This window comes from Dasypus novemcinctus, chromosome 5, assembly GCF_030445035.2.
Source record: "Dasypus novemcinctus isolate mDasNov1 chromosome 5, mDasNov1.1.hap2, whole genome shotgun sequence".
NCBI lineage: Eukaryota > Metazoa > Chordata > Mammalia > Cingulata > Dasypodidae > Dasypus > Dasypus novemcinctus.
This window is the reverse complement of record NC_080677.1, coordinates 152476806-152494872: the sequence shown is the minus strand read 5'-3', so window position 1 is coordinate 152494872 and position 18067 is coordinate 152476806. Positions and strand designations below refer to the sequence as shown.

The 18067-nt window shown below is 40.2% G+C and overlaps 1 protein-coding gene across 11 annotated transcripts in view; it reads right to left on the bottom strand.

The window, feature by feature from the left end:
• The window catches only part of NRP1 (neuropilin 1), a 162470-nt gene that overhangs the window by 53682 nt on the left and 90721 nt on the right, over positions 1 to 18067 (bottom strand). For all 11 annotated transcript variants that reach the window (XM_058297698.2, XM_058297697.1, XM_071215438.1 and 8 more), the window contains 2 exons: positions 9296 to 9451; positions 5885 to 6029 (listed from right to left, as the gene is read on the bottom strand). In XM_058297698.2, the coding sequence (XP_058153681.1) occupies positions 5885 to 6029; positions 9296 to 9451 (301 nt within the window). The remainder of the gene's footprint in view (positions 1 to 5884; positions 6030 to 9295; positions 9452 to 18067) is intronic.

The following is an 18067-nucleotide window of genomic DNA, read 5'->3' as shown; positions in this document are numbered from 1 at the left end:
CAACTTACACTAAAAAATATTTGGTGTTTAACTGCATCAAATTTGCCTGGACATCCTGTACTTTACCTGGCAATCTTATTCAGAAAACTCAACACCTATCCTAGGTGTGAGAGGTGATTGAGGTGGTTATTTTCAGCAACATTATTTTACAGTGAAATCTCTGTATTCAGCTTTAGTGGGAAAACTGAGATATATTGCACCCAGTCAGCCAATTTTCTAAAAGTGAAAAGGTAACAATTGAATTTGATGGGAGATGCTAAATGAGCATAATTTAATCTTCCCTTGATGATTCAGAAAGTACCTCTGGATCCTGTGGTGTCTGAGATTGTACTGTGAACTTTGATGTGCAGAATGGGATGTGTGGAAGCACCAGTTAACAGACTTCTGGTTAACTAACACCAGACCACAGAATCCATTGTGTGTTTTCCTACATCAAGCAGTAACTCTAAGATTTTCATAAAGTTCCATCTGTGCCAAAATGATGAGGCCTTCTTCCAAAAATGCTTCATCAATTCACCTATAAAGCAGAATGGTTTGTGCCAACCTTATTTTCTTTATATCTTTGTATGTCGACACACCATTGCTTACTCTGGATTTTCCAGGATCACTATCTTTCGAAAAGGCAATTTCTGGTCTCAAAACTTAGGTTAAAAACATGGGGCTCCAGCACACCTCTGGAGGATTTCACTAATTGTCCCAGTAAACATTGCCTCAAGCAGGGTTGCTCCTGAGGGATCTAGAGACATCTAGACACCATGGGCAAGGCAGACAACCCCAAGAAATCAGCACCCTGTTGGAAGGCCTTACCTTGGAATATATGATAATCCATCTCCCCAGTGTATCAGAGTTAGACTCATTTATAATTTTTCTTCATATTGTTCTTCTGTCCCTTTTTAAAAAAAATTATTTCTCTCCCCTTTCATGCTGGGTGGCTCTCCTTACGGGGCACACTCCTTGTGCATGGGGCTCCCCTACACAGGGGACACCCCTATGTGGCACAGTACTCCTTGAGCACATCAGCACTGTGATGGGCCAGCTCCACATGGGTCAAGGAGGCCCAGGGTTTGAACTGCGGACTCCCATGTGGTAGGTGGATGCTCTATTCATTGGACCAAGTCCACTTCCCTTCTTCTGTCCCTTTTATTTGAACCTATAATTGCCACTATATCCACTAAATGTGTCCAAGAGATTTAAATCACTGGGCTATTCATATGCCAGTTGAGCCTTGAATCTCAGCAGATTGTAGCTAACACCTACTCTCCAGTTCATTGGACTCACCCAGGACAACTAACAAGGAGATGATGATGGACAATGCCCATCCAAAAACAGAGTGTATCTACAACTGCAAGCAAGACAGTTCCATCCATCTGTCCCATGGGATCTAAACTCCCTCTCAGTCAGAAGCAGAGTGGGCATCATCAAACCAAAATCCTGAAGATTGAGGAAGAAAGAACAAACGTAAGAGGGAATACAACTATGGACTAAAGTAGACATTATTATTCTAGTAATGGAAGAACTTGTAACACTGACGTAAACACAGTGGTCACCAGAGTTTCTGAGCGGAGGGAGAAGGAAGAGCAGGTATAACATGGGGCGTTTTGGGGACATTGGAATTGTTCTACATGTTATTGCAATGACAGATAGAAGCCATTCTACATTTTGTCAAAACCTATAAAGTTGTGTGGTACAAAGTGTAAACCATAATGTAAGCTATAGACTGTGCTTAGTAGCAATGCTTCAATGTGTTCATCAATTACAACAGATGTACCACACTCATGAAAGATATTATTTAAAATGGAAAATGTGAGAGGCAGAGGAGGTAGGATATATAGGAATCCACTGTATTTTGATAACATTTATGTAATCTAAAACTCCTTTAAAAATAAAAGAGAAAAAAGAAGTGCATAAAATGATAACTGAGATTGGAGTTGGTCACTAGGCAGAGGTATAGAAGATTCAAGATTGGCAAAATGTTGATCATTGTTGGAGGTGGGTGATGTGTACATGGGTGTACATTACATTTTTTGGTAAGTTTGTTTATGTTTAACATTTTCCATAATAAAAAGTTAAAAAGAAAAACAAAACAATAACCCAAAACCATAAGCCTCTGGATACCTTGGAAATCAAGTGATGTGTTCATACAGAAAACTTCTAACATATGTTTAATCCAGGGAGACTGAGTTAGGATTTCAATTAAAAAAGAAGAGGGTGCAATTTGAGGTCCAGTCACCTGTGTGTCAGTAGGCACAACTAAGATAGCAATTCATTCATTCATCCATTCAAAAAGTAACCATTGAGCATTTATTGTGTTCCAGGCCTACAGGACACAATAGAAAATATGGCAAACAAGACCCCTGTTCTCATCCAGCTGAGATACCACAGTCCTATGCCTCTTTCATTAATCTCCCAGTCTGGGCAGGGTAGGTGGGGAATCCTGGCCTTGAGAAGAAGGAAGGTATCAGCTTCTGCTAACCAAGAAGAAAATTCTGATGTCATTGCCTTATGAGGAGCTCTGCTTGTTGGGCCTTAGTCTGGGTTCAACTTCTTGAACTCCATGGTCTGCCTTAATTTACTGGGTGCCATTTAATGAGAACTTATTCTTTTTTTTTAAATAATATATTTCATTTTTTAATACCCAAATTTATTCTTTTTTTCATTTTTTTCTTTATTTTCTTTTAAATGTTACATTAAAAAAATATGAGGTCCCCATATAACCCCCACCCCACCCATGCCACCCCTCCCACATCAACAAACTCTTCCATCATTGTGGCACATCCGCTGCAACCAGCAAATACATTCTGGAGCACCGCTGCAGCACATGTACAGTGGTCCACATTGTAGTCTACACTCTCCCCCAGTCCAGCTAGTGGGCCATGACAGGACACACAATGTCCAGCATCCATCCCTGCAGCACCACCTAGGACAACTCCAAATCCTGAAAATGCCCCCACACCATATCTCTTCTTCCCTCTCCCGACCATCAGCAGCCATTTTTCTATTAATGGAAACCTGGGTTTCCTTTTTGAAGAAGTTTTGGACTACAGAGAGGTTCAACTATGGTGAGGGAGGAGCACTTGTGTGGGGTGTCTTTAGTGGGGGGCACACAGTTGGGAGGGAGTTCTCCAAGGCATGTATACAGGGTACATAGAAAGGTTTGAATATTTTCATAGTGGTTTCAATTGGAAACGACAGGTGAGAGAGTGCTGAATTCCTGACCAGGGGAGCTCTGTCACATTTCCCAATGGAACAATAACAATCCCCCAAGTGCAATGGCAAAGACCAATAAAGAGAGATGGTCCAACAATGAGCCCTTGATACTGATGGTTCTGATTATGAGCCTGTGTGCCTGAAATATGAAGTAGGCCTACAGCTGTGGGGTGCCTAAGAGTTACCTCCTGAGAGACTCGATGCTCAAATGTGGCCACTCTCTAAGCCAAACTCAGCATGTAGATGCATTGCCTTCCCCCCTGCATGGGACATGACTCCCGGGGATGAGCCTCCTTGGCACCGAGGGATTACTACCAAGTACAAGCTGATGATGTAACTACAAATGAGCACTTATTCTAAGCCAAGTGTTGGCAAAAATTCTTTGATTGAATCCTCAGTACATTTGCATTACTGTTAATTTTATCAATCAGGAAGTGGAGACCAGAGGGACTAAATGACTTGCCCATGATTATACATTCACTAAGTGGACAGTCCAGAGCCAAACCTAGGTATGTTTGTGTAATTTCTGCTTGTGTGACCATCATTATAATACACTGGCCTCTTCGGAAACCTGCCTAGACCAATTATTTGGAGATTAATGATATCTTACTAAAGGAAGAATATCTAAAATATATTAGAGGTCATGATTAAGAGACTAATACTATGAGATTAAAAGCAGTGCAATTGCCTTATTTGAAAAAAATGAGCCACTTAAAATAATAATAAAATAAAATATGTTTCAAGTATTAGAATATGCTGTTTTAGACATCGATGTTTAAATAACTAGATCATTTAATTTTTTTAATCTAATAAATCATTTGCTTTCTTTATACTCTCAGGAAAATCCCTGTGAAAATGGAAAAGGGCAATTTGGATTTTAAAAAGCATTTTATTTAACAAAAAGAATGTGGCAGATATCTTCAAGAGCCTGGGTACTCAGAGTTCAGATTAACACATTTGGAGTCTTTATGACGTTTATGAAGTTTGCTTCTCTTTTTTTTTTTTTTTTTTGGTATGTTGCCATGAGATAAGGTTGGAGGAATGGGCCAGAAATTTCCATCCTGACCTCAAGTGGCCTTGTTTCCGCAGATTTATGAGTAGATTCTCAAATTTGTAATGCTCTGAAAGTGACCTAGAATGTTCTGCTGATTGAAAATAAAGTCAAGGTTATACCTAGTATTTCAATGCCCTTTCTTCCCTCCAAAGCCTTCTCCACCCAATTCCTGCCTCTAAGGCTTTACTTTCTGCATTTTAGATCCTAAAACAATAAGAAAATCTGTCTCTGGGATGGAAATAAGTAACATTTTGGTAAGAAATCAGATGTCAGATCTTTCTAAAATGGAAAGCACAAACAAGTATAGGCTTTTTTTCTTAGTGCTACCCCAAATTGTTTATAATTTCACAGAAAATTGTCCAGGTGATTTGGTTTTTCCTTATGTAGTCTGCTTAAATTTGTCAAAAGCTAGTATTTCCCTTTTCTAAAAATAATTATGCTACAGAGGATAAGAAAAAATAATAGTGCTAGTGTTTATGGACTGAGAAATGCAGTGCCCCAATACATATACTAAAATGGTAATATTGAAAGATAGTTCATAAACTTTGAAACATTGTTCACCTCTTTGGGGAATCAGTCTCCTGACTCTATTTTTGAACTTTTCAGCTTAATATGAAGTGTACATTGTACTGATTTTTGTTATGAAAGCTTTGCAGTGTATTTGCTTTCATGGAAAGGAATCCTAATGTGATGGCTATTTACTTCAGAATGCAAAGCAGTCTTACAGGGAGATTGGTGGGCAAGGAATAGCAGCCCTGGTAGCCAGAGAAATACAATGAGAAAAACAAGCATGGCGAAAGCTCCATCCTGACCAGCCACTTGTTTAGCCACTTAAACTCTCTCAGGAACTTGCAGTTTCTTATCTCTCAAATGGGGGCTAATGCCATTTCCTTATTCTTATCTCTCAAATAGGGGCTAATGCCATTTCCTTATTTTAACAGAGACTTTAAAGTCCTGTTAAAAAGAAGCAAACTAAAAAACTAGAAATACTTATGAATTGATTTCTAATTTCAGGATATTCATTCAACAAAAGATATCTATTAAGAAAAAGCCTAAGAGAAAGTTGGCAGTATGATTAGTGAGTAAAAAGAGAAATTCTCAAGTTAAACTCCTTCTTAACTGTAGATGATGAGACCATCTGTAGACTCCAGACTTAAAACAATCAAGTAGGCAGAAAACATTCCATGAAACAAGTATTTATTGTAAATCTAAGAATTATCAGTCAGTGTTCTGTGTATCAAGGAAATGGAGAGAAAAAGTTTGGTTCTTGACTTTATGGAACTTAAGACTAGGGGAAAAGGTACCATTTAACAAATAGCTACTACATGCCAGGCTGTGCTAAATGCTTTACATAACTTATTTCATCTATAACCACAACAACCCTATGTGATATTTTGTATTATGACTATTTCCCATGTGAGATAAGGAAGGCTTTGAAAGGTAAGTATATTCCCCAAAGAAACAAGCTAGTGAGTAGTACAGGTAGAATTTGGACCCAGAGTCTAACGCCAGAGCATATGCTCTTAACTACCACATAAAAATGACTATTTTTTACGAAATTTCTCTGCTGATATCTAAAAGTTTACAAAGTCCCAACTAAGCAATCTGAAAGCTGGAGCTTACCTGTTATCTTGCAGCCATACACTTCAAATCTCATAGAAATGCCAGTTTCCCATGTCATAGGTTTGATTCGGACAAATCGAGTTATCAGTGGTTTGGGGAAAACTCCAAACACAACTTCTGTGGGGTTGGTATTTCCCTGAAAGATCTATATGGGAAGAGAAAGGACCCTTTAAATAAGTCTTTTTGATTCAGAATAAATCCAAACATATGCTTTCACAAAATTATTTGCGATTTCAGCGTTGTCTACCAAGCATTGTCTATCAAAGCTGATATCGAAGTAGTATTAACAACATAAATTATTTTTTTAAAAGATGGCAATCAGAAAGAATCCTGTCTAATGTAAAATGTTCTTCTAATCATCTGCTCACTTTTCTGAGAGGCCAGAGCAATTGGAATCCTAGAAGCACTATTACAAGGAGAATAATTGTTAAAGAATACATGCTACTATGTATAAAATAGGAAATGAACTTTACCGTAAGGACTAACAAAATATTATAGACATTTTACTTTCCCAGGGACCCCTGAAGGAACACTTTTTTTTTTTTTTTTTTTTTAGCTCACTGTAGGGTCTGCTTTTGAAAATTCTGGGTTAGGGGAGTGAATGTAGCTCAATGGTTGAGCAATTGCCTCCCAAATATGAGGTCCCAGCTTTAATCCCTGGAGCCCCCTACAGGGGGAAAAAAAGTAAAAATTCTAGGTTATATTCCCAGCTACCATGCTAGGCCAAGCCACTTCTTCCCTTTTGACTCCATTTCTTGATTGAAGCTCTTATTCCTAGCATATCTTTTTGGGTATTAGTAAAATTGCATTTCAGTGGTTGTAATGGTTATTTTCATGTGTCAATTTGACTAGGTTATGGTATACAGTTGTTTTGTCAAGCAATCACTAGCTCGATGGGTACTGTGAGGGTCTTCTTTAGACAGATGGAAATCATTAGGCAGTTGATTGCATCTACAATCAACAAAGGAGATTGCCTTCAGCAATGAAAGGAATCCCCTCATCCAACCAGTCAGAAGCCTTAAAGGGAGACCTGAGTTCAGCAGTAGAAAGAAGAACTTCTATCTGTACTTCAGCCAGCCTGTTTCTCCTGAGGATTTCATTGTCACCATTGAGCTCCTACCTGGTGGCTGCCCTACAGAATTCAGACTCACCAAACCCCATGGTTGCATGAACCAACTCTTGTGATAAATCTCTTAATACTTACATATACATACAGCCCATTGCTTCTGCTTCTCTGGAGATCCCTGATTGAGTCATAAATGATTTTTAACTGAAAACCAGCTTTTCCAGGGCTTCTGCTTCTAGTTTTGAAAGTAGTCATTTAATCACAAGAAAGGTGAGGTGCATAACTGCAAAATGTGACGGGCACCAGACAGGGGTGGCAGCAGTGCTCCTGTAAGCTGTCTGAGGAATGCACACTATTTCCTGTTAAGGGCTGCTCTGGTATTTGACCTGCCTCTGGTGGAACACACAGCCCCCATTGGCCCCACTCCTGGGTTTTGACTCCAGCCCTGGAGTAGAAAGCACCCTTTGCGGTTCCCTGCCCAGAGCGCCGAGCACGCTGCTTCTCTGCACAGTGGACTGGGAGGCCTCCTGTCAGGGCGGGTCACTAGCACATTCTAGGGGCCCATCAGCCAGAAGGAACTTCCATCCCAACTTTCCCTCCCAGGGAGGGAGACTAAAGTATCCTCGGGCTGGCTCTTCCCTTCTGGGTGGAAGGGTTTGTAAAATCTGGCCGGTGCTTTCCTTCCATTTAGTTTAAGCGGCTGCACAATTGAACGTGGCCAAATGCTTTACAAAGTCGGTTGCTAGCCCGATGCTTCTCCAGAGACAATTTGCTACCACAGTTTAGCCCAGCCTGTGACGGTCTTTAGAGAATTCTGTCCTCCTTCAGCATCTCTCTCTGGGAAGCAGTCTGCATGGGGGCGGTTGCTGCCAGAAGGAGAAGGTCCCAAGCCCCGGGTTCCCCTACAAGGTCACCATGTCCACGTCAGAGAGAAGCCCGCAGTCTGTTGCTAGGCTGAGGGGGTGCGGTTTTGTTCACATGGAGGGACCTTCACGTTCGCTAAAAAGCACGTAAACGCGCGCATTCAGTTCAGCGTGAAGAGGCCGGCTGCAGTCGCGTTAGCCCAAGGCTGCACTCTCTGGGGCATGGACAGCTCTCCCTGAGAAAAGGAGATCAGTTGTTTGCTCTTTCTCTGCGTCCTTCCGTTGCCGCTGTGTTCTTTGCCTTTGTGTTTGTTGGAATTAAAGCCTGTTTTTTAAAAAATCTCCCTCAAAACAAGAGTGAGTCATGAAACTTAGGGTCAACATTCGCTCGGCTTCATCTCCACCAATGTTGACCGTGAGGGTTTTCGTTCCCTGAGGGAAACCTGCTTCTGAAGGAACCTCCAGGGGGAACGGCGGCCTTGAACTTGTCTTCCCGCAAACAGCTGTGCACCTCTCTGCCTCCTTCTGGCCTCCGCTAAATGAGAGCGGTGGCTTTACAGCTAATCAAAGGGAATTAATGGTTCCTTTCTCCCTTAGCCCCAAGCAGACTTTTCTCAGTTCCAGACCCAGAAGGAGAAAATCAGAGAGACAAGGACATGCTAATTGGCCTCATCTCAAAGCCTTGATTTCTAGTTACCTGGCCCTTCACTACTTTTTGTTTCTGGTTCCCCGTGTTTCACTCTGCCTCCAGTGGCAAGCTGTTCATTTTTGGGAAACTGTGAGTTCCCAGAACTCTTTTGATTAGTAAATCAGAGCAAGTACAACTTCAAATAAACAGGCAGGCCGAGAAAAACATTTCGGTTCCAAATGCATCCGGGCAGTGAGCCCCGGGGACCTGGCGAGTGGATGTTGCTCCTGACTGAAAAGCAGTAAGGAGGCAGGAGGTTGTTTGTGGGATCCCAGGGAACAGAAAGAAATCCCCTTCGTGCTCTAACTTTCCCAAGATGCGGCCAGACACGTTTTGGAAGCTAGTTTGTAAGGCAGAGAGGAGAGACGAAAAGCGTTTTCTAAAATGAGCCCATTTCAGAGAGGAAGACAGACTCAATCTATGAACGAGAATGAAGAAACAAAGGGGAAAAACCAAAACAAAACAACAACAACAAACACAGCCCTGAGGTTCTAAAAGCCGGGCACGGGCATTTATCCTATGGATAGTCACGTCCCTGCGGGGTGTTTAAAGCAATTCTTGAGCCTGACACTTCATTTGGCTGGTATTGACTTTTCTTGGGAGGCTTTGAATAATTTCCTTTTTGCTTCTGGATCTGGGAACATGAGACCGTTTTAAACCTCTAATTGCACTTTTCATTTTAGGTCAATTCAAGAGTAAAACAGGCCGGACAGAAAGACCCCAAACAAACAAGCAAAAATTGATTGCCAGTTTAAAAAGACCGAATGGATGGAGGGGCTGGCAGCCAAACTTACGACAGGTTTATTTCCTTCTTTGATGGTGATCCAGTCTTCCCCATTGGAGCTGATGTCTATTCGGTAAGCCTTGACATAGTATTTCTTCTTGGTTTCCTTCGAGATGGCTCCCTGTGTCCCGACAGCTGTGACAAAGCGCAGAAGGCCCAGATCTACCTGCAAGACAATCACAAGTGGGTTTTACAAAGGGTGAGCACTCATCCCCCATGCCCCCACCCTCAACAGGAGTGCCTTTTCCTGGCTCCATATTGTAGTTTTCATGCCCCTGGGAGCATTAGGCCCTAACTCCATCTCGGGTCAACAGCCCCTAATTCTCCACTCCAGGTGTCTAAGAAAAGGCACCAACATGCTCCATCAGTGATTGCCCTAGGCTGGTTTCTATTGCCAGGAGGAAAGCCAAGAAGGGGCCTCTCTAACTGCTGCCAGCAAGACCTGATCCCCGGTGCAAAGGTGAAAACTGGGGTCAATGTCATGCTGTTATCTTTTCTGATGGATTACAAATGCTTTCCAAACAGCACATGAATAATGTACTCCATTTATCAACCAAAAATCAGGGCAAGCTAGGAAAACTCACATATGGGACTCAGGAGAGACCTGGTCTAGAACTCAAGGCTAACACGAGCCCACTTTTCATCCCTTTTGAGCATCCTACCTCCTTGCAAATAAAATACAGCCTGAAACAAGAGTGAGTTTGAAAGTAGTGAGTGCTGTGGTTTAGGTAATGGGCCAGAGACTTATAATCCAGAATGGCGTGGAGAGGAGGAAGACTAAATGAGGGTTTTTATTCATCTTTCAATCCATTTCTTCCCCACATCCTCGTAAGGTCTCTTTCCTTGTGGTTCCGCTTGAGAGGCAGGTGAATTCCAGGACATCATCTGGTAAGGTTCGAAGCCTCTAATCCAACAACTGCTAGGGTTTGCAAGCTTCTGTTTGTAGATGTTCCATGGAGGAATCTCTCAACGTGGCAGGCTTGCTTGCTCTCTCATTATCTGGAGGGGTGGGCCTCAGTAGAGAACTGTACTTTGGTGGCATCATAGTGATGACCACATCCTCAAAGGCCCATGATTTCACCCCAAAGATATGGAGGAGCTTGAATCATGCCTACGGCCCTTTGCTTTTAGTGGGAGGACACAGACCTACCCATCAAGCACTCAGGGTTCTAGTCTGGGGCTAGCTAGTCATTGGGCCTTGGACAAGTCACCACATCTTAAGCGCCCAGCTCCTCATTTGTCAACTGAAAAAGTTGGACTGGATAACCTGGAAGGTCCTTTCCAGCTCTACTTCCTATAATTCCTCCTTCCATATGCCTTGCAGATGTTTTCAACAAAGTAAAATTGTATTTTTTTCCTTTTCTTATTTCCATCATTAATAGCCAAGAATAATCTTAGAATAAAACTCATTATTAGTCTCAATATATTAGGAATCTTTTAGCTTCCTTTTAATAATAGATTTGATTATTCCCATAAAATTTTCCTCTATCTAATCCTGGATATTACATAGAAATGCTAGAGAAATGAAACACAAATCTATGGTCCATATGTTTGAAAGGACACAATATAATTAAACATTATGACGAGTTAAAATTGACAGTATATTGCAATAGTCCATTTGTCATTAAGAGGCAATAGAATGCCGTTTTCCCTGAAAACAGCTACAAAAGCCAAATAGAAACACACACAGACACCGCAGTTTCTGAATCCTGTTTTCTAGTTATTACAAACATGACAACCCAATTTTCAGAAAACAATATTTCAACGAACCCTCCAGGGCCAATGGGCCGTAAACACCTAAAGAATTTCCATTTTATGCACAGCCTGGCTCCTGAGGAACGACCATGGTCTTTCACGAACTGAACTGCTTTTTCCTGAAATCCCTTGGAGCAGTTAAATCAACAAGTTGCCAATTCTCTTCAAAACTGAACCAAGAGTCACAGCCGGGAAAAACTGGGTATTTCACTATCCCTGGCACATAAAAACCAATTTGAAGTTATGCAATTCAACAATAAGAGACCTCATCTGGAAAAGATTGGGGTGCCATTCAATGCAATACAGTCTTTATTTCATTTCACCAATTTTGGGTTTTCACCAGATTTAGAAGCAAGACTTTGAAAGAAATAAAAATTTTAGTATAATTATGGCAGATATTTTACATTTTAATCTAACCAATAGCAAATACGTAACTAAGATATTTTTATTAAGTTCTTACACTTTTTAACTGTAATTTGTATTTTTTTCAAAAGTGAACCATGGTTCTTTGTATAAATGTTTTATTAAACTTCCCCACCTTCACTGTATACACATTTTAAAAAGAAGGTGGGGAGTCCAGGGTTGCAAGATTTCTCAAATTGAAAATATAGGATGCCCAGTTAAATTTGAATTTCAGCTCAATAACTATTTTTCAGTGTCAGTGCAGCCCATGCAATATTTGAGACATGCTAAAAAGTGATTTGTTGTTTATTTGAAACTCAAATTTAACTGAGCATTCTGGATGTTATCTGGCAACATGAAGTCTAACTTGATTCCAAACAAATAATCAGATGATTTTTAAGTTGCTGTAAAACTCTCTGATTTTATAATGCTGCAATCTGAAAGTGAATAGGGACTCTGGAAATGTTTGTACTGAACAATATCAATTGCTTTCAAATGTTCTCAGAACACTTAGTACTTTCCTGATTGTCCACTGAGTCACGCCCAATGCCATATCCACTTTCAAGCTGAAGGGTCCTTAAATTCTTGAAGTCTAAGGGAGCATGAGGCAGAGCTATTTAAATAAACTCTTCCTGTCAAACTTATAAATGGCTCTTCAGTTGGGAAATGATTAAATTCCCAAGAGTACATAGTCAGTGAAGCTGATGTGAGATAACTCTAGAACTTCATTCCATGGTTATCCTCTTCCTATTTAAAAAAAAATTTTTTTTTTTTTTTGATTAAGATTTAGTCAGTGGGTGGGAAAGAAGTTAAGCTGATGGTCAATTAGAAGAATCCTAGTCTCTAAAAACAGTTGACTTTAAAAGGAGAAATTAACAAGAATTAACTAGTACCCAGCAAAGGAAATGTCCAAGGCCCCAGATACAAAAACCTAATGCATATGCATGAATCACTTATAAAAACAGAAAGATTTTTTTTTTTTTTTGCAATGGCAATGAAATGCATTAACAACCTCCCCTAGTAATTGCATGGAGTTTCCTTCTGTGCATTAAAACTCAGCAGATTCTCTTATTTTCCACAATGGGATACTTGAAAGCTCATTTCATTTTTCTTCCTAATATTACTGCCACTGGGTTTAGCGAGGATGAGTGACAACCTCACAAAAAGATTAGGGATGGAACCTGAGCCACTGCAATAAAAAATCGACTGTACCCAGAGCTCTAACAAGATGGGGACTCCGTGGCACTACAGGAACACTTGCTGGCAACATCCTGAAGTCCTTTCCATAGTGTCTTTCTCCTTACGTTCCTTTTGGTGAGTTCTCTAACAGCCTAACGAGTTTGGGATGAGAGAGAGTGCCTTCCCACTCACGAGCGCACCGAGCGCACTGTTGGGCTAAGAAGACACAGCAGGAGTTCATGCTTTTTTGTTAAGGTTTCCCCGCAGGTGTCTTTGTCTCCTCCAATCATGACACAGGTCGCAAGCTACCTTTCTAGTCTTACCTCCTGCATCTACCCTTTCCAACCACATCTTCCAGTCACATTAAAATATCTTTTACTCTAAACAAAATATATATATTTTTCTGTCTGCATTGCCTTGGCAGGTAAAGGTTTTTTATTTTGAAATAAACTTTTCTTCTTTTCTGCCTAGAAATGACAGGTTTTCCTCTTTTTGGCCTGGTAGGCAGTTATCCACTGCTCCCCAGTGCTCCTAATTCATAATTCATGTCTGTCACTGACATTATACCAAGTGTGGTTGCTGTACCTCCTTCTAGGCTTTTATAATTTCTTTTGAGACATGTCTTCTGTTCTATATAGAAAAGTAATAGATGCCTATTGAATATTCATAAATACAGAAAAGGTTAAAGAAGAAAATTAGATCTCTGCAAGGCCATTATCAAAAACTTACCACCAAAAACAGTCTTCCAGAATTTTTTTCCTATGCACAGATATGTGAATATTTGTATGTATATGTTGTTATTATGAAAATTATTATGAAAGCGTTCGATCTGTGTTTCATTTAATTTTATGGATATATTCCATGCCAAAATACACATCACTATTTTTAATGGCTTCATGGCATTCCATTGTGTACTGTACTATAATCTACTTTGCTACCTCCGAACATTTAGGGAGACTCACTCCACTAGACTGACATTCACTCAATGGACTCCTACCTGAATACCTCTTAACCTGCTGAGTGGTTAGGGTAGAGAGAGCAGTAAGAGTGTGGGAAACACAACAAAACAAATTTTTACAACATGGGCGATAGGCACAAGGTGCGATGCAGCAGAGAGGAAGCAGTAAGCAGTTGAGCAGACTTGGAGGCTGAAGATGCCTATTGAGGGATATGCAGTCAGAGCTTGCAAAAGGACACGAAGTGAAAGAGGGCCCAGGGAAAAGGAACAGGAAGTGCAGAGACAGGTAGGAGGAAGCGAAGGAGTCAGTGAAATAATGGACAGCAAACAATGTATTATGCTTCCCTTGGCACTTTAAATATTATTTGTCAAGAAATTTATTGATCTCTGAAGAGCATCGGGCGCTGGTCATTTTGAAGTTTAAAAAAATTGGTTGTTATGAAAGCTGGTTGAAATCCCCCACTGCCCATCATCTTGGTGGTTTAGCTTTTTGAATTATGATGAGCTCTCACCAGCCTCACATCCTAACAGGCAAGATCCATGACCCAAGGCAAGCAGCTGGAGAGACAAAGATAAAACTCCAGAGCAGTTTTACATAATGCGACCCTCTGTATTTTGGAGGCTTCATAGTCTTAAACAATACTCCCTTTCTTTCCATAAAAATTCAGACACACAATGACCATAATTAACTAACCTGCTTGCCTTAAATCCAATCAGAGCTTCTGCAATCATCATTTTCTTATTTTGAAGGAATATCATTATTTCACAGCTGCTTTATTTTTAATTAGAAAATGGCTGTGATTTCACATTGGAGCCGGATGTACGTCTGTTCTACATTAAGAGGGATGGTGGCGGGGTGTGGCGATGCAAGGCTTTGCAGACAGAACTGAACATCAAATGCCTTCACGAAAATTACTGGACGTCTCACCCGGTGTGTGACAAACATAAACATCTGGTGCTTATCTGATGGTATGTAGGCTATTTGACAGAAGTACTTCAAACTCTTTTTGAGTTCTAGTAGCCACTCTTTTGAGTTAGCTTCCAGCATTCTCCGCAGAAGTGACCCTACATGACACTCTGTTTCCAATATAAATCTAAAATTCTATCACTGGTGGAAGGACGTTTACCCATATCTTATTGTGTCCTCACCATGAAGAGCTTTTTGCAAAGAGGAGAGATTGTTGTTGAACGACATCTACAGCAGAGGAAAGCTCCAGCCTTTCGTCTGGGGTGGGGAGAGGCGCACTAGTAAAAGAAAACAGCTGTCCTCCCCAGTTCCAGGGTGTGGTGGGGATACCCGACGGGCACTGGGCTCTAACCATGCTACCTGTAAGATGTCTCCAGAAACAATCCAAGTGCACTTTACGACTATGGCCTTGTCTTGATAATGACAGGAAACACATTCCCCACATAAAGAGAAACCATGAAAGGCACACACATTTTGCTGGGAATCACTTGAGGACAAAGCGGCACATTTAGCATTGTGTAGTAAATCATGCGGCAAATCTTTACAAAGTACTGGTTAAACACCGGCATGCAGCCTTCCAGCCATGAAATGAATATCATTGCTTCCTATAATAATCCATAACCAGCTATTGGAGATGTCATAATGTGAAAGCTTCATTTCTGAAATGAAAATCTGTCTTGCTCAATAAAATACTGCCCATTGAGCTAGCATTGGCAAGGGAGCATTTACCAGCTTTTAATGCTCCTAAGACAGTTCAATATAACAGCCTGAAAAAATAAAGGACAAAGAACTGAGCGAGGTCTGATTAAAAACAGGAAATTTTTTTTTTTTGTTTTAGGTGGTGGTGGTGGGGGTTGTCGGTTTTTCTTTAGATCATCTCTTATAGCTCAAAGAGATGTTTAATTCATCATTTGACACTACAAGCTAAAGAAAATATTTTTAAGCAATTGTCTCATTTCCTTAGATAAAACACATGTTTTTTGCTGGAGCCTGAGCAGTGGACAATCAATGCTATTCTAGGAGCTGGGGGCTTAATCACAGCACCTGGCCATTGTGCTCCTTAACTTAGGACCTTGGACCTTTTACAGTCGCTGGTCTGAATGACAGACGCTTTATAGTTAGTAGCCTAATTCCCTCTTTAGGTATTTTGTCATTACTGGGGTATGCTGTAGATAAAACACTGATGGCTGAAATTACTATAACAAATAGAAACATCCATGGAGCAACTTCTATGTGCCAGGCATTTTATTAAGTCCTAAATTTATAGACATTGCCTCCTTCAATACTCACAATAGTCATAATAGGAAGGTTTTTGTGGATGAAGAAACTGAGGCACAGAGGGATACATGTACTTTGCCTGGAGTCACACAACTCAGTGGTAGTTGAGCCAGAACTTAGCCCAGAGCTGCTCAATTCAGATACCACATCTGAGTTGCTACACACATGTTGATTCTCAATTCACATTTTAAGTACCTCAACTATGAAAATGGTAATTCAGAATTTCTTGGCAGATAATAATGACATCTTCTAGACAGTCTTTTTGGAAATTAAATATTCTAGTAACGGTAGAAGACAAAAATCATTTAGGGCAGGGGTTCTTAACCAGGGGTCTATGAGCTTGAATTGAAATTCAGAAAGCATTATTCTTGTGGGGCCATGTTGGTGCGGGTATGATCTATTTATTAAATAACACACAATATAGTGTGGACTCAGTAAGGGGTCTGACTAGCAAAGGGGTCCATGGAACAATAAAGATTACAAACAACTGCTTTAGGATTATTTTGACTATCAGCTTAAAATTCACACTAACTCCTGGAAAGTAACACTTTGCAAATGATTCAGTTATGCGTATGAAGAACAAGACCATGGTCACAAGTACTTTTAGCAAAAAAATGCAAATACATTTTAAAAATTTTGGTCAATTATAAAAATATCAAGTACAAGAAAAGTGCAATACTGGAAGAACCTCATCAATTTCCTTTTCCAGTTGTAGTTGTCTAAATTTATCCCCCACCCCCCACCCCACCCCGTTAAATTGGAAGAGAAGACTTTTTCTGGGTGGAAACAAGCTCCTAGGTACAACAAAACCTTTGCTGATAGTAAAACAATCCCAAGTAAGTGTACAGATGAATTTTCCTATCAAAAGCCTTGGACTAGCCAGTTAGAAAAACATTAGATAAGGATATAAAAGCACAGATGCAAGGGAAAGCAGGCTTCTCTGACAGCCACTGGGCTTACAGCAAAAAGAACAACCAGGAAAGAGGGAAGGAAAATGGAGTCCCCAAACAAGGGCTGGCTTTGGCCTTTTGGGGCAGATACAAGGAGCTAGTGCTGGTGTGGGTCACACCTCATCTGGATTCCTGGCACATGCTTCCACTCGAATGTTAATATTTTTTTGCATAAATCAGAAGCAACTAATTAAAAAAGAAATATTTAATTCTGACATGTTCTTTGAACTGGAGTTCCATCTGGTTCTGTTTGAATAGTAAAATCTGCTGTAGTTGTTAAAATTGGCAAGCAGCATTGGCAAAAAAGAAACAAAAGGGACGCCGTGCAGCAGGTTAATACACTAGCATTTCAGCTAGAGACATTTCCAGAATCCAGCTACCCAAATCGCTCCAATATGGAAAACATAAAGATCAAATGGAAGGAGAAGAATGCTGTTTCTGGGGTGGAAACCGTATCACTGGTCTACATTAGAAAGGTTCGAGGGGAGTGCATGGGACAGCAGCAACCTACCAGAAAATGCTCAGCTTATTTTATGAAACATTTATGACAAATTTGGCATAGAGGCCTCAAATATTCTATGTAAAACCTAAGGGCTTTTTGTTTCTTCCACATTTTCTAAAACAGATACTGCATTCAGAAAAATCAGACAAATTTTCCATTTTAATTCCTCCCTTACTTGATAAACCTGTCAAATCTGGACACCAGGATTCAATACATTCTGATAACAAAAGAAGAGAGAATGAAATAGTATTGGGGTTTCTATAGACTCTGGGATACGAATAATCGGTATTCTAAGGCAATTTGAAACTCCTAGGTAGAGTCAAAGAGAAAGGCTGATTAAATCCCCATGCTTTAGAAAAGACTGTTTTACATTTTCAAGATGTACATCGACCTGTGAAGTCCTTTTTCCTTTAAAATGAAATCCTTTACTTCAATACCATATTAACTTGTAGTACCTGAGCAATCTTTAATAGCTTGGCCAAGAAGATGACATTTGAAATGGCCTTTTTTTCCCACTAAACTAGTCAGGAGCTCTTGCTGGGCAGTAAAATATTCAGGGACTTAAAACTTTTAATGAACTTTTTTCTTTTTAATGTTTTTTGTAATTTATATTTAATTTAAAACCTGAGCCTAATTCTTTTCATCTGGAAAGAGGACGAGTACTCAGGACTGACCAAATATAATCCCCTGGAAATGTGATTTAGAATGCACCTAACTTTAAAACTCTATAGTAAAAATTGCCTAATTAGAATTTTTTTTGGAGGAAAAAAATAAGCTTGATGCAGTTTAAA